The 17735-nt window shown below is 41.3% G+C and overlaps 1 protein-coding gene across 1 annotated transcript in view; it reads left to right on the top strand.

Annotated features, from left to right (window-relative positions):
• Positions 1–17735, top strand: part of CHUK (component of inhibitor of nuclear factor kappa B kinase complex) — a 125962-nt gene that overhangs the window by 22766 nt on the left and 85461 nt on the right. Inside the window, exons 4-11 of the mRNA XM_044296216.1 lie at positions 1476–1545; positions 1656–1744; positions 1848–1937; positions 3935–4059; positions 9877–9984; positions 10473–10608; positions 10683–10877; positions 14508–14610. Coding sequence (XP_044152151.1) covers positions 1476–1545; positions 1656–1744; positions 1848–1937; positions 3935–4059; positions 9877–9984; positions 10473–10608; positions 10683–10877; positions 14508–14610 — 916 coding nt within the window. The remainder of the gene's footprint in view (positions 1–1475; positions 1546–1655; positions 1745–1847; positions 1938–3934; positions 4060–9876; positions 9985–10472; positions 10609–10682; positions 10878–14507; positions 14611–17735) is intronic.

Below are 17735 nucleotides of genomic sequence, written 5' to 3'. Positions count from 1 at the left end.
CTGGGATCCAGCAAACAGAAAAACACAAATGAACAAAACTTATCTTGTAGAAGACTCAGAAGTAGGAACAGCATGCACACACTCCAGGAAGTTGTGATAAACCACAAAGTGATGCACTATGGGAAAAGGATTTAAAGGGATGCAATCAGTGCAACTACATGACAGCTGAGAGAGGCTAACTAGATGAGAAAATGAAAGCGAAAGGAAAGCAAAGGAACCTCAAGGAGGAGGTTCTAGACGTCTGTCAGAGCTTCTCCAATGTCTGGTGGTGACAACACCCTACTGTTGGCTTGTCATAACATGAGATCCAATATTACCGCCTAGGACAGATCAGAATATTAGTAAGATACAGTCTTGCCACCTCCAGATGTGTAGATTGCAGGTAGGCATCAGGTGTGTGATAAAAGAGCACCCTTAAAATGCAGTGGCCAAGGATATTGAAGACAGGTGCTCTGGTTGTGAATGTAAAGAGCAGCTACACAATAGTGACTCTAGTTATTATTCCCTGACAGGTGGTTAAGAGGAGGAGGGCGGCTAATACATTAGCTGCCTAGCAGACACAGAGCACCCGCCCCGATAGGGGTGACCCCATACGGAACCTGTCCCTAGTTAGGGGCCTATTCCCTATGCTTGCCCTCACTATATCCCTACATGTCATGTTTCGTCATTGCTACGGGAGTCGCCAGGGGAATATATTTAGTCAATTTCGATATTAGAGTATCACATCTACTCCGATACAGGGGTGGACTCAATCCGACAGTGGTTTCGCAGTGTCTAGATGTGGGGAGGTGTCCCATACATCTTGCCGCCTCGCCGTTGGTGTAACCGATTGGCGGGTGCTCTGTGTCTGCTAGGCAGCTAATGTATTAGCCCCCCTCCTCTTAACCACCTGTGAGGGAATAATAACTAGGGTCACTATTGTGTAGCTGCTCTTTACATTCACAACCAGAGCACCTGTCTTCAATATCCTTGGCCACTGCATTTTAAGGATGCTCTTTTATCACACACCTGATGCCTACCTGAAATCTACACGTCTGGAGGTGGTAAGACTGTATCTTACTAATATTGTGGTCTGTCCTAGGCGGTAAGATTGGATCTCATGTTATGACGAGACAACAGTAGGGTGTGTTGATACGGATTCAGTCTTTTTTGATTTGCTCACAGTTTTTGGTGTCATGTTCAATTTTATTGATTCATTGTTTTATGGCATATCTAGTAAAAGTTAAATTTTAGAACATTAGGATACCCTGTCCACAAAGTAATTGTTGAGAATTTAAGCTGGCCATCAATATTGTCGAATGGCAGTCAAACATGCCAATAATCTAATATGAATGGGTCCTCCCAAAACTTAAATATCATATACTGTACTGCAGATATAAAGTCAGACCATATATTTGGAATTCATGTTTTTTTTTGTTTGTTTGTTTTTTCTTTTGTAATTACATTATTAGGTCTTTTTCTTGTTTTGACTTTAGCTTTTGAACAAGCCAGAAAACTGCTGTGGTTTGAAGGAAAGTCAAGTGCTCAATATATTAAGTGACATTGGTATGTATTCTCCTTAGGGTGCCCGAGCTACGAATCCAGTTCCTGCTCTTGCTCCAATGTAATCTATGTGCTTACTGTTTGTTAAGAGAAAAAAAACTTTTCAATCATAGGTTCTGGAATTCAGTATCTACATGAAAATCGTATTATACACAGAGACTTAAAACCAGAAAATATTGTGCTGCAAGAGTGTAATGGAAAGGTAAATGAAATATTGATGGATCCTGTACTTCTCATAAATTTGAAATTCACGTTTAAAATTGATTTTAAGGTTTTATTTTTAATTTTTATTATTATTGTTACAGACTGTGCACAAAATAATAGATTTAGGATATGCCAAGGATCTTGATCAGGGAAGCCTCTGTACCTCTTTTGTAGGAACTCTACAATATCTGGTATGTATTATGTATCTTGCTACTATTTTTATTAGGTATACTCGTAAGTTAAGCTCTTGGTTTCCAGCGCTTCCGGTTAGAATTGTTGATTTCAATACCATAAAAAAGTATTGCGATATTCGATACCACGCAAAAAAATAAACCAAGAAAGCCACGTTTAAAAAAAAAAAAAAAATGGCGAATCACGCAGTTTTATATTTTTCTGTTCTGGCATTAACCGCATAGGTTTTTTAAAATTTTATATATTTAAATAATTTGTACTTTTATTTATTGTTTATATATTTTATATGTGAATTTGGGAAAGGAGGTGATTTATACTTAATAATTTGGTGGGTTTTTCAAATAATTTTTTATTTTATTTTTTTACATTTTTTTTATTTAATAACTATTTCCCCCCTTAGGGGCTAGATCCTTGGATCTTTTCATCCCTTGTCCTATTCACCTTGATAGAGGATAGAGCTCTATCAGGATGAATAGGACTTCACACTCACCCTGCTGCTCTGTGCTTTGTGCACACAGCAGCAGGGAGCAGATTGTGTGGCTATGCGATTCTGCTGCCGTCACCTGTCGCCTGTATTATGTGTTAAAGGTGACTTTATATGGGTCCGGACTTAGTTAAGTATTAGGCTACACAGAGCGGCGCCCAGAGATCTCCCTGCACTTACTATTATTCCTGGGCGCCGCTCCCTTTGCACACTGTGCCCCTATTACTGCTCCTGCTCCATATGCTAATTACTATTGGAGCAATGGGGAGGAGACATCAGCTTCTCTAGTGGGCGTTCCTTCTCGCTGCGCTGCGATTGGACAGCGCTACAGCCAGGGAGAAGGAACGCCCACTGGAGAAGCTGATGTCTCCTCCCCATTGCTCCGATAGTAATTAGCATATGGAGTAGCAGACAGTAATGGGGCACAGCGGGTGAACGGAGCAGCACCCAGGAATAATAGTAAGTGATGGGACATCTCTGGGCCTCGCTCTGTGTAGCCTAATACTTAACTAAGTCCGGACCCAGGAAAAGTCCTATAATTGGTGGTGCAGTGTGCCCGCCCCTCTCTCCGTTCATTGGTGGCAGTGGCAGCATCAGCACATCAGCTTCCTTCTCCCCTGTGCTGCTGAGGGAACGTGAGCGCGCTGACAGCAGCGCGCTCATGTTCAGAGATACTAGACTGCACAGCAGCGCAGCCCAGTATCGAAAAAATGGAAATCCCGGTATTATATTGATACTGGGACAAAAATATTGAATGGTTATCGAAATTTTGATACCCGCAACAACCCTACTTTCGGTCTACCCATCAGGTTTTCTTTACTTGGCTGGAGTAATGACATGGCTATACCCCACATCACTGCTGCAGCCAACTACTGGCTTCAGTGTTTATATGGTGCGAGACCACTGACATGCGGTATATGACATGTTATCAGCACTGCCAAGTAAACCAACACCAGCGGGCTCCTAACGCCAGAATAAAGCATTTTTACTGGTCTATAAGGTATTACAAAGTTTCACCTGTAATAGTGATTATAAAACGGTGACCAATTAATGACATATCCATCAGATTTTTGGGTTGCTTTGTTCCTATTTTAGGGCAGCATCAGGGCACAAGGGACCTCTGTTCCCAGATGTGGCCCCGAGAGCCAGACCCACATCATCACCTATAGGAGTCAGCTGTAACAGCTAACATACCACGGTGGAACACAAAGCTCCCATTCAGGCCATTGAAAAAAAAATTGATAAAAACTTTTTTTAATTAAATATAAAGCATCAAACATAAAAAGTGCACATATTATTAACACAGGTACTTTGAACCACGCTTTAAACGCCGTTAAAAAAGAAGGCAACATTTTTTTGTTTGTTTGTTTTTATCCAGAATGATATGAACAAATGTCTTTGGTTGTTAAATGGCGACATATGAAATAGCGGCAGTGTTTCTTTTGATAAGCAAAAATAAGGATATAATCAGGAAGTATTTTACATGTCTTGTTTCTTCCCTTTTAACTAAAGGCTCCTGAGCTTTTTGAGAACAAGCCATACACTGTGACTGTTGATTATTGGAGCTTTGGTACCATGATTTTTGAATGTATAGCTGGCTTCAGACCATTCCTACATAACATGCAGCCTTTTACTTGGTGAGTAACTTCCACAGTCTTAAACTGGACAATATTGGTTGTAAATATTTAAAAGTATAATTGCTGCGTGTTATTTTAAAAAATATTGAATGGGTTTGTCAGAGACATTTAGAAGTGTGCAAAAAGCAGCGGATGTGGTAAAATGACAAAATAAGGGTCCATTCACACGTCCACAATTCTGTTCCGCAGTTTGCGGAATAGAATTGCGGACCCATTAATTTCTATGGGGCCGCACGATGTGCGGCCCGGATCTGGAAATGATGACCCGCACTTGCGGGTCCGCATTTCGGTTCCCAAAAAACACATTCCCTATTCTTGTCTGCAATTGCGGACAAAAATAGGCATATTCTATTAGTGCCGGCGATGTGCGGTCTGCAAAATGCAGAACGCACATTGACTGTGTTTGTGTTTTGCAGATCCGCAGTCTCTGTTGCTGTCCTGCAGTGTTGAAGTTGAGACCACCCACCTGTGACTACCACCGATCAGGGGGTGGATGTGACATCTCTGCAGGAGACACCAGCATGTGCAGTGCACTGCCATGGTGGTGGATTTTCCTGGTGTGTGTATTGCTTATTTTTGTTATTTTAGTACATCCCACCTGCCTTGACTAATGCTGCATGAATTTGCAAGTTTAATGGAGGTATTACCTTCAAATTTGTGTGGCCATTGGTTGCTGCAAGTCAGCATGCCCCTATGGTAACACAGCCGTTAGCCTATTTCACACAGTCAGTATTTAGTCAGCATTTTTGCATCCATATTTGTAAGACAAAACCAGGAGTGGGTTCAAACCCAGAAGAGGCACACATATTTCTAATATACCTTTTCTCTGTAGGTTCCACTCCTGGATTTGGCTTCCAAATACTGACTTTAAAGAGGCCTGAAACTGCTTTGTGTTTCTCTGCAGATTGCATTTGTGTTTTTATTAAAGGAGGTAGCACTATCCCTTTGAAAAGGATATATTGCCTGCAGAGCCCTGCCAGTTAGTACTTCTCCTCCAGTCATCTGTGCTGCTGGTACCCACAGCATCTCTGTTCCTAAATGTTCACCATAACCGTTCATTGCCATCTTAAAGGTGGTGTCTCGCTCCAGCAAACAGCATTTATCATGTAGAGCAAGTTAATACAAGGCACTTTCTAATGTATTGTCCATATTGCTTCCTTTGCTGGCTAGACTCATTTTTCCATAACATTATATACTGTTTGTTTCCATGGTTACGACCACCCTGCAATCCAGCAGCAGTGGCTGTGTTTGCAAACGATAGGAAAAAACATCGGCCTATGTGCGCTCCCATGGCCCCGGCCACCAGAGGGGCGTTGCCTTTTCCTATAGTGTGCAAGTATGACCAACGCTCACTGCTGGATTGCAGGGCCATCATAACCATGAAAACAAACAAACTTTCCCTACATAATGCCATTTACTGCGATAACCCATTTAAAGATCCTTTAACTTAATGTGCCATTCTGTGGTTGTTCTTTGAACACACTCACTACAAGTAGTGTCTATCCCTTTTGAGCCCCTATGTATAAACTGTATACATTTTTTAATAATAAGATCCATGGGTGCGGGGGCATGGCCTAGCGCGCATGTCAGAGGACGCAGCAGAGAGCTCCCCTGTACAGGAATCTGGCTAATAATCCTGATATCCCTGCCTAAAACCATAAAAAAAAACTCCCTGAAATGCTCCCCACAGTACCTGGACCTCAGCGATCCCCAGCGGTCTGGAAATGACCCGACACAGGAAGAAGGAGAAGGAGGTAAAGGAGAGCTGGCCCATGACACGTGGGAAGCAAGATGGTGGGGGAGCGGGAGTGAGAGCTGCCGAGGTGGCGGCGCGGTTGGAGAAGTTTGCCGGGTGGACCCTATCTGTACCTCAGCTGTAAGCAGTGGCATAGCGACTGCCGCAGAGCAGGCACAGGGGGAAGGCACTGTACACTGGGTGTACTCCCCCCTTCGTGGCAAGCTCTCAAGACCCAACTGTCCAGGAGGGGGGAGAAGACATCATTATAGCAGAAGCTTCTGCACGGTGTGCCACAGAGGCAACGAGCACTAAGTCCCAAAAGGCACTACCAGAGCCAACCATCTCAGATGTCCTGAAGGCAGTTAATAACTGCAGCTCCACGCTAACTTCCCTCACCATGCAAGTGGGGAATCTGAGTGAAAATGTGTCCTTCCTCAGACATGACATGAAGAAAATATCTTCCGTGTTTGCTATAGAACGTGCTAACAGGGTGCCATTCAGAGCTCCTCCACCAGGTGGCCCTCCAAGACCGCTTCTTCTTGAACTACTACATTTCAAGGATAGAGACACCATTCTGAGGAAAGCAAGAACCCCTGAGGACCGACTCAAGTGCCTGGCGCATACGCATAAAGCAGGGGCTGCAGCGCTCTGTACGCAGGCGCGATGTGACCCCGGCCGGGCGCATGCGCTGAAGATTGGACGGAGGACGTGCCCAGAGGATTGAATGGGCCGTGCGCAGGATCTTGAGTCGGGAGAGTTGTAGCCGCCGCCCAGCAAAGTGAATATTGATGAGCTGGGCGGGGCTTCAGAACGGCAGTTGGGAGCAGCTGGCTGGGTGCATTTTGAGATGGGACGCCGCCCCTTGGGCAGATTGGTGACCGGACAAGCAGGTTATAAAACTTTATATTTCGGTATTTATAAGGTGGACAGGGGGGATGCTTAGATGATTTTAATAGACTTTATAAGACCTGTACTGACATATATATACCTAAATATGCTAATTGGGCCTGTCAGTGTCCCTTTAAAGTTGCAAATCGTAAGCGATTTTTCTGGAAACAAAAATATTTTGAAGAGGGCGAGAGTGCGGGACACATGTTGGCTATGATTATTAAAGCCCAGCAGGGTCCTTCCTATGTGGGATGCATCCAAGATAGTGGGGGTAGTCGGGTATCAGAGAGTCAAAGTATTCTGAGAGTATTCAGTGAATATTACCAACAGCTGTATACCACCAGACTACTGCGTACCAGAGACTGGATCAAAACCTTTTTAGAACCCCTGCCGGTTTTAATGGCGGAGCAAAGGGATAGTTTGGAGGCACCTTTTGAGTCTGGAAGAACTAGAAGAAGCGGTAAAAGGGCTTCCTAACGAGAAGGCACCCGGGGCGGATAGGATTCCTGGGAAATTCTTGAAAAAAAATAAATGGAGATTTTATTTTGCCACAGCTCCTCACGGTGTTCGATCAGGTGGAATTACACGGCACCTTACCAAAATCTATGGGTGAAGCCATTATAATTGTACTGCCCAAACCGGGTAAAGATCCCTTTTGATCCAGTCTCGTTCAGGCCCATATCGCTTTTCTGTACAGATGTCAAGCTGCTGGCTAAAGTTTTGGCCAACAGATTGTCTAATGTTATCCTTAGCTTGATTCACTGCGACCGAACTGGTTTTAATGGGGGGCAAGCCACCAAATGATATTTTGGAGCTCAGCTCAGATACCCGTCCCCCAGACAGTCTCCTGAGTATTCTTTTATTCCATAGCTATGGAATCATAATGGTTTACCTGCGCTTAAAAAATTAGTAGGCTTTTGGAAGTGGAGGGATAAAGGAGTGATGTGGCTTTCGCATTTATATACCAATGGCACCCTTAAGAACTTTGATCGTCTCAAGGAGGAGTTTAAAATTGAGAACTCCAGTTTTTATCAATATCTCCAACTGCGACATGCGCTGGCTGTGCAGGGGAAGTTAACTGATATCAGCATAAAAGTTTCTCTCATAGCGGATCAGAAGGGGAGTGAATACTAAGGGGGCCATCTCCACTTTTTATAAAGTGTTGCTCTCATTTTATCAGGACCGCTTTCCTCTAAAAGTTAAGGATGCATGGGGTTGCAGATGTGGGACCCCTAACTGACTTGCATTGGGTGGAAGTACTGGAGAACGGCCCTAGGTTATCGCTCTGCGAACCTCAGATTATCACAGCTCTATTTAGTCCATAGAGTATATAGGACACCCATGTTTCTTCAGAAGGTGGCACTGTGAGACACTTATCAATGCCCTAAATGTGGTACTCATGACGCACATATTATACATATGTTCTGGGAGTGTACGGCTCTGGCCCCCTTTTGGCGGGACGTCTTAGATATCATCCCTAAAATATATAATATCAGACTCCAGGCTAGTCCTTTTAATTTGCATTCTGGGCCTCCAACAAGATGAAACAGTGGAGGGAGTAGCTATTGGTATTGGTAGATTACTATACAATGCCAGAAAACTGATTGCAAAGTATTGGATTAGTACTGAAGTATTTACCAAGGTGGAGTTTATTGCCCGTATGAACACACTAATAGAGTTGGAGAGAGGAATTTATACCAAGAGAAATGCTTTTAAGAAATTTTGAATCTATTTGGGGGCAGTGGTTATTCGTGCCAGGGCTAACATCTACCGTCTGGGCGTCTTGCTTATGAGTGAGAGAAGTAACATTCTAAGATAAGGAGTTCAGAGGAAATGTTATGGTTATAACCACTGGTACAGTAGGCTAAGAGAATGTTAAAAGGTATAATTAATGCATTAATTTAGGTGCGGTTCTGGGGGGGGGGCTTAACCCCTTAAGGACCAGGCTCATTTTCACCTTAAGGACCAGGCCATTTTTTGCAAATCTGACCAGTGTCACTTTAAGTGCTGATAACTTTAAAACGCTTTTACTTATACAGGCCATTCTGAGATTGTTTTTTCGTCACATATTGTACTTCATGACACTGGTAAAATAAAGTCAAAAAAATTAATTTTTTTGCATAATAAAATACCTAATTTACCAAAAATTTGGAAAAATTAGCAAATTTCAAAGTTTCAGTTTCTCTACTTCTGTAATACATAGTAATACCCCCAAAAATTGTGATGACTTAACATTCCCCATATGTCTACTTCGTGTTTGAATTATTTTGGGAATGATATTTTATTTTTTGGGGATGTTACAAGGCTTAGAAGTTTAGAAGCAAATCTTGAAATTTTTCTGAAATTTACAAAAACCCAATTTTTAGGGACCACTACAGTCACTACAGGACCTCTGAAGTCACTTTGCGAAGCTTACATAATAGAAACCGCCCAAAAATGACCCCATTCTATAAACTACACCCCTCAAGGTATTCAAAACTGATTTTACAAACTCCGTTAACCCTTTAGGTGTTGCACAAGAGTTATTGGCAAATGGGGATGAAATTTGAGAATTTCATTTTTTTGCCTAATTTTCAATTTTAACCCATTTTTTCCACTAACAAAGCAAGGGTTAACAGCCAAACAAGACTGTATCTTTATTGCCCTGACTCTGCTGTTTACAGAAACACCCCATATGTGGCCGTAAACTACTGTACGGCCACACAGCGGGGCGTAGAGTGAAAGGTACGCTGTATGGTTTTTGGAAGCTTTTGCTGGACAGTTTTTTTTTTTGACACCAGTTACAAAGCAAGGGTTTCAGCCGGCATCCTGTTCAAATTAACCCCTGCGGCGCCGGAATGCCGATTTTAAAGTCAGGACGTACCGGTACGTCCTTGGTCCTTAAGGACTCGGGAAATAGGGCGTACCGGTACGTCCTATGTCCTTAAGGGGTTAAGGTTTGTTTACATCTGTATGTGAATGTACAATTATTTTGTATTTCTTCTCGAAATGTGTATTTGTTACCCGAACTGGGTGTGTGTACCTCTGATTTACTATGGCATATATTTATACAATTTATGTATATGTGCTGTATATGAAAATAATAATAATACAGATAAAAAAGATCCATGGGAGCACATCCGTATCCCACATTCTTTGATTAAGTGGACTGTAATCCTATATCTTCTATAAAATTGACTCTTATCTTGTAGGCATGAGAGGATCAAGAAGAAGGACCCTAAACACATTTATGCTTATGAAGAGATGTCAGGGGAAATTAGATTCAGCACACACTTACCACAGCCCAATAATTTGTGCAGGTATGTAATTGGTGACTGAATCCCCTGTAGTGCTACCTCTACCTCCTCATCCTGGATGCATATCAGCGGATAGGGTATTAGTCTGAATACAGCGCCCTCATACGAGTCTTCTTTTATAGTTGCTGTTTATACAAATGGTTTAAGCTGATTAGTGTAATACACCAGTAGACCTATATTAGCTCATGTACTCTACACAGCCATTTAGAAAGAAAGAAAACAAAAGGTCATGAAGCTAATGCTATGTAGACTGATGTAAATGCAAAGATTTCATATGGATTTGTACATTTAAAGGGGTTTTCCAGGCTTTTAATATTGGCTGTCGGACCCCCACCAATCTGATATTGATGACCTATCCTGAGGAAAGGTCATCAATATTAAAAGCTTGAAAACCCCTTTTAAAATTTTGGAAATTGCACTGCATGGAAACTGTTTGGGGGACATTGAAGATACTAGCAGGTTGGCTGTTTATTCCCTTTTTATTTATATAGCATCATGGTAGATCAGTTGGAAACATGGCTACAGCTGGTTCTGAACTGGGACCCCCAACAGCGCGGTGGAGGTATGGATAATCGCACTGGCCGCCCACAGTGTTTTGTGCTAATGGACTATATTCTAAATCTAAAGGTGCGTCCTTGTTTTCAGTTTTGATTGTACGTGAGAAATGATCACGCCTCATTATTTATTTTACTCCTGTACAGATTGTCCACATTTTGAACATGACATCTGCCAAGATTTTGTCCTTCCTTCTGCAACCAGATGAAAGTCTGCACTCTTTACAGTCTCACGTTGAAGGAGAAACTGGAATAACCACATGCAACCAAGAATTGCTACTTGAGATGGGATTATCTCTAGATCCCAGGAAGCCTGCTTCCCAATGTGTGATAGACGGAGTGGTAAGAAGAAAATAACTCATCTGCAACAATTCAAATTTTGAGATCAACACCTATTGTTCTGTCTACATGAGTGTGCTTTGTTACTTGGTTTCTGCCATCTTGGCAATTTCCAGGGCCCACGTTTTCTGTACAGAAATCTACCACCTGCTGTATATCTGCAGCTATGGCTAATGTTCTTAGTTCCTTCCAGTATGTCTTGTTTTCTTTTCATTTTTTTCTTTTTTTTTTTTTTTTTTTAAAGAAAAATCTACAATTTTGTTTATGCAGCATTTTGACATGCATCTCTCCATTATTTGTACTATTTTGTATTCGGTTTTTGGAATTAATTTTGTGTCAAATTTACCAAGTATCGTCTTATATGAAAAGATGTGGCGTGTCTTTTTTATTAACGTTATTCTTTTCTTTTTTTAAAACATATAATCTTTCATCACATCAATGACATAATGTAACCTATTCCATATTACTACTATAATAAATATGAATTATCCCCCAGACAACCACCCACCACCCCTGGGGCAAAAGGGGAAAAAAAAAATGAACGCTCAACCTAATATGGCCATTTATTCCAAATCTCATCGAATCCTACTGGATTTTTAGTGTAGCACCCAGAAACCCGTTGAATTTTAATAAGGTTAACTATTGCTTCCCGCCACTGTCCCACTGTGGGCGGATCTTCTTTTATCCACTTCCTAAGTATAAGGAGTCTACCTTGAAATAATACTTTACCCAAAACCAGTCGTACTTCCTTCTTTAATTTCAAATGTTCAGTTGCTCCCAGTATACAGACTACTGGATCTTCAAACACCTGAACTTCCAGGGATACAAATATAATATCTATCTCCTTCCAATATCTGAAAAGTCTGGGACATCTCCAAAAACAATGGATTAAATCTGCCTCCTTTTCCCTATATTTTGGGCAATTATCCGACATTCTAACCCCCATTTTCTTTAAGATCTTAAGAGAGCGATGTAAACTATGTACTATAAAGAACTGTGATATTTTATGTGAACCCCTATCTGACACCATTGGATAACTTCTAAGGGCATCTTTCCATTTCTTATCAGAAAAGAAAGGCTGAAGTTCTTTTTCCCTTTTTTTTTTTTTTTTTTTTTTAGCTAGTATTGTAATCCGTTCTTTCTTTCCTTCCATCAATAGCCCGTATCCTTTTTTTTTTTTTTTTTTTTTTTTTTTTTGTACCTCTTTTTTTTTCTCCTCCATCTGTGAATTTATATATTAGATCTGATTTGTTCCTTTCTATATTTGTCTAGTTTTACCCCTGTCCTCAAAGCGTTCCTAACCTGGAAGTATTTATCGATATCCTTTTGGGGGATCCCGAACTCCCTAGCAAGTGTATTAGAATCCTTCAGTTTATCATCTTCAAATAGTTGAGCTAAATATTTGATCCCCTTTTTTCCCAGTCAATGTAGCTCCTAATCGTTTGGAGTTCCTTCAAGTTTAAATTTTTCCAAATGGGTGTATATTGTAGAAAACCTTTTATCCCCAGAATTTTTTTAGTCTGCCCCCATATGTGATCCATTGCATTCATAATTCTATTTGCTGTGATATTTTTATGAAGTGTACCCGATTCCATTATCTCTAAGTGATTAAGTTCCCCTCTCCAACCCATTTTATCTAGCTCCTGTATTCCCACTAAACTGTTCAAACTATCGCTTATCTGACTATATTGTGTTATCAAGTAATACATAAACCAGTTAGGAACCGCCAAACCACCCTCTCTCACTGGGAGCTGAAGCACTTCTTTTTTTTATCCTAGGGATAGAGCCTTTCCATATGAATTCCCCCATTAAGTGATCTAATAATCTAAATATCTTCTGCGGAAGTCTTATTGGGGCATTTTGTAGCACGTAAAGTACCTTTGGTAGAAAAATAATTTTTATTAGATTTACGCGACCTTGAATAGAGAGTGGTAATCTTTTCCAAATGTGTATTTTAGTACTAAGTTCTTTTATTACAGGAAGTACATTTAATTTTTCATAGTCTTTTATATTGCCGGAGATTTGTATGCCTAGATATTTAAAACTTTCGTGTTTCTCAAGTACTTGGAGCCTTAAATCCCTCCCTAACTGCCCATCACCCAATACCATCATATGGGATTTCGCCCAATTAATATTTAATCCGGGGAAAAAAAAACGTATCTATTTTCTCTAATGCTCTACTAAACTGCTCCCCTGTGTTGTGCATAAATAACAAGATATCATCGGCATACAATAATAATTTTTCATCTCCTTCCGCAAATTGAAAACCTTTTATCTCCCTATCGTTTCGTATTATAGTTGCGAGAGGCTCAATTGCTATAGCAAATTGGGGAGAGAGGGGGCATCCCTGCCTGGTGCCCCGCTGAAGGGCAAGAGGCAGGGACAAGCTCCCATCCACCATCACTCTAGCCCTTGGGTTGGAATATATGAGCTGAATCCATTTTATGAACGCCTCGCCTATACCGACCCTTTTTAAGACTGCCCATAGATACTCCTATTCAATACAATCGAATGCTTTTTGAGCATCCAATGAAAGTATTGCTTTATCACCTGATTCTGTTCTATTAGCCTCAATATTAAGGTACAACCTTCTTATATTTGAATATATAGTTCTACCAGGTATAAAACCGGTCTGATCTTCATGGACTATACCGTTAATCACTTTGGAAAGCCTCCCTGCCAAGACCTTTGCCAGAATTTTAACATCCGTGTTCAACAAAGATATTGGTCTGTAAGATCCAGGGTCTAGTTGTTCTTTACCTTTTTTTGGAATTAATGTAATAATTGCCTCTTTCATAGAGTCTGGTAGATCCCCTATCCTTTGTGCCTCCTTCAATGTTGTTATTAATTCAGGTATTAAAACCCGGGCAAAGGTCCTATATATTTCAAAGGGAAGGCCGTCACACCCTGGTGTTTTTGCGGGTTTTACTTTACCCAAAACTTCATTAATTTCGCCAATTGATATTTCTCTATCCAAATATTCTTTTTGGGCCTGGGATATCTTTCTCCAAGCAACTTGATCTAGATATACGTCCAACTCTAATCCTGAATATCGTACCCTAGTTTTATAGAGTTCCTGGAAGTAATCCCTGAAAACCTTCTTAACTCCTTCCGGTGAACTAATTATTTTATCCTTGTTATCTCTAATTACCCCCAACCACGATTTACCTCTTTGATTTTTTACAATACCTAATGTTCTTAGTACCTTCCAGTATGTCTTGTTTTCTTCTTTTTACCGGTTATGTCTCTGCTGTAAAACAGCTTTTAAGCTAGGGAGTTAGGGTGTATAGCGGTTTTATTGTCATCCGCTGGTTAAATGGACAAATCCCAGAGACCCCTCCCTTGTGCAGCATAATAAAAGGCTGCAGTGTACTGTGCTTGGTACGGCAGCTTAGCCTGCCTTCAATGGACAGACCTTGCAGTACTAGCTACGGCCACACTGGATTGGAGTGATGAAAACCTGTGGGGCTGTCCATCATGATCATACGTCGATGGCTAGTGCGACGCATAGGCATCAACTCAAAATCCCTAAAGAGTACAGTGTTGTAGGAGGTAGAAATTGCATGTATGCAAATAAACAGAGTTTAATTAAACAAAAGGTAAACATTTTAATTTTTGTGTTTGTTTACATAGAGAGGATGGGACAGCTACATGGTATATTTGTTTGACAAAAGTAAAACTGCTTATGAAGGACCCTTTCAACCAAGGCACCTATCGGAATGTGTAAATTATATTGGTAAGTTTAGTACTTTATTACATCTTATGGATGATTTCTGAAATACTGCTCTATTTAAAGAATTTACTGTATCATTTTTTGGAAATTTTATGGCATAATAGGGGACCAGAAGGTAAAATCTTACTCAAATATTTAGGAAAATGTAAGCGCATCCACTTTAACTTGGTGATAAACGTTCCCTTTAAAAGCTGACCTCTACTCCACATGGAGCAACAAACCGTGCATGCGCTAGTTCCACTGTCCATTCCCAGTGTAATTGAATGGAGGCTGCTGATGAACGGGACCCTCCATCAGCGTCCATATTCAGACCACCCAGAAATAGGTGAGTGGACCTGGATATAAATATGAATGTCTTATTATACCACAGGACATAGGCACATGTACAGTAAAAATTGTAAACTGGCCAACCCCTTTGACCCCTCAGTGACCAACCTCTTTTGGTCAAGCACAAGTAGGACTGGTTTCTTCAGAAGCCCTCCAGGGCGTTTGGACCACACTTTGTCGACCCATATTCTCATGCCATTCTCGTCCATCCGCCCTTTGTCGTGAGCATGCACAATTACGCCTCTTAGAATCACCTCTTTTGGCATGTTCTAACGCTTGAAAATGACCAGTGCCCACGAAAAGTGTGTTTGCTTTTATATGCTTTTTGCAGCTGATCCTCCTGTTTTCTCCACTCCCGTATAATTTTTTTTTCTGTTGGAGGCGGCCCAAAATGTCTCTCAGCAGCCCTGTTTCCATGTTCTTTGGCGTATTTTATAACCTCCAGTTTAAAAGGGATCTTATATGAAAGCCTTTTCTGCTTTGACATCTTTCTAAATTTGGATGCAAGAGGAGACTACAGTACGGTAGTTTTCTACAATAAAATACAGTAATAAAAGAACTGTCAGCATTGTGTCCTTCATAGTCATGGGGACACTAGCTGATAATATCAGTGGATGACACGCTGTTATGGGGGATCTGTGGATGACACGCTGTTATGGGGGATCTGTGGATGACACGCTGTTATGGGGGATCTGTGGATGACACGCTGTTATGGGGGATCTGTGGATGACACGCTGTTATGGGGGATCTGTGGATGACACGCTGTTATGGGATTATAACCCCAATCATCATAAAGAGTACACTGATGTACTGTACATTGGTGTATTCTTAAAGGGAACCTGTCACCAGGATTTTGTATATATAGAGCTGGGGACATGGGTTGCTACATGGCCACTAGCACATCCGCAATACCCAGTCCCCATAGCTCTGTGTGCTTTTATTGTGTAAAAAACAAAACAAACAAAAAACGATTTTAAACATATGCAAATTAACCTGAGATGAGTCCAGTCCCTGACTCATCTCAGGGACAGGACTCATCTCAGGTTAATTTGCATATGTATCAAATTGTTTTTTTTACACAATAAAAGCACACAGAGGGGACTGGGTATTGCGGATGTGCTAGTGGCCATCTAGCAACCCATGTCCTCAGCTCTATACCCAAAATCCAGATGACAGGTTCCCTTTAAGGATGAGGGGAGTTAGTCACCTTAAATATGAACACTGTACAGGGATTGTACCCTGGACTGTATTAGCTTAATGTAATTGATATGACTACCCCCCCCCCCCCCTCATTCATAGGAATCCACCCATATAATGCAACATGGGTACATTCCTATGCATGAGGGGGGTTATAGTCATATTTAATATAGGCACATGCCAATTACAGAACAGTGTTTTGTTTATTTTAAATATGACTATAAGCCCCCCACATTCATAGGAATCCACCCTTATACTGCAGTACATGGGTGGATTTCTATGAATGAGGGGGGGGGAAGGGGGGGTTATAGTCATATTTGGCACACATTTTTCATTAAGGTACTGTATTTTGCCCCTGAGATGTCCTCACCATGGGACTTAGGCAACAATCTACGGTACCAGGACAGGGGGAGGTCATATGGCGTGAAAAATGTAGGGAGCTGATTGGTAGAGGCAGGGGGAGCAGGACACGCTCACCAGCAATCAGCACAGAGAAGGGGATCCTACTGCTGCGGTGAGTGGAAGGGCTTGCGGGCTGGCGGCACTACAGCGCATACAGAGAAGCCGCCAGCCTGCCCAACGATAGTGTAGTGTAGCGCATGAATGAATGAAATGGAAGTGCAGGTTGCCAGCATCACTTAGGATTCAGTGAAGCCGCCAGCCTGCCCAAGGTGCTGCTTATTGCTGCGATGTATGAGCGTCACTGAAAGCTAAGTGCTGCCAGCCTGCGAGCACCCGCCCACCTAGTACATGACCAACAGAGCGGAGAATGACAGAATGGCCAGACAGTGGACCAAGAGATACGCTACATAGGATTTATTACAGTGGACCTGAGCAAGCACATTCCCGTTCCACCCTCCTGCACTAAGTCCAGTCTGCCCGCCTGCACTAAGTGCAGTGCACCCGCCCTCCTACAGTTTCATGGCAGCTCAGAAGCCGTTAGTAAGAGCTCCTGAGCTGCCGCTGCGCACCAAAACATGGTCACCTTTCGCTTTTAAGACGCACTGACTTTTTCCCTTCACTTTGAAGGGAACAAAAGTGTGTCTTATAAAGCAAACAATACGATAACTCTTTCTGGGGGGGGGGGATCAGAAAAAAAACAGCAATATTGCTACTTACTTTTTACATTATAAATTTTGTGGCGTTAAATTTTTGGCATAAATATCATAATATCTGACAAAATATGATTACGGCAATACCAAATACGCTTTTTGGTAGCTTTTTATTCACTTTATTTTGTGGCAGATAAGCAATATCAATTCTGGTTTGTTTTTATGTATGTGTGTGTATGTGTATATATGTGTGTGTGTGTGTGTGTGTGTGTGTATATATATATATATATATATATATATATATATATATATATATATATATGTGTGTGTATGTATGTGTGTATAATTATTATTATTTTTTTATTATTTATTTATTTTTTCATTATAACGCTTTTTTCCAATGGCAATATTTTTCCAATAGTACAGGTTATAGCTACTAGAGATGGGTCGTTGATCTAGAGAGTTATTCTGATTGCCTGATTGGAGCCAGGAAGGAATTATTTTCCCCTTGAGTGGGGAAAATTGGTGTCACAGTGGTGCCTCTGTGGTGTG

Source organism: Bufo gargarizans, chromosome 6 (genome assembly GCF_014858855.1).
Source record: "Bufo gargarizans isolate SCDJY-AF-19 chromosome 6, ASM1485885v1, whole genome shotgun sequence".
Taxonomy (NCBI): domain Eukaryota; kingdom Metazoa; phylum Chordata; class Amphibia; order Anura; family Bufonidae; genus Bufo; species Bufo gargarizans.
This window is presented reverse-complemented; position numbering and strand designations above follow the sequence as displayed.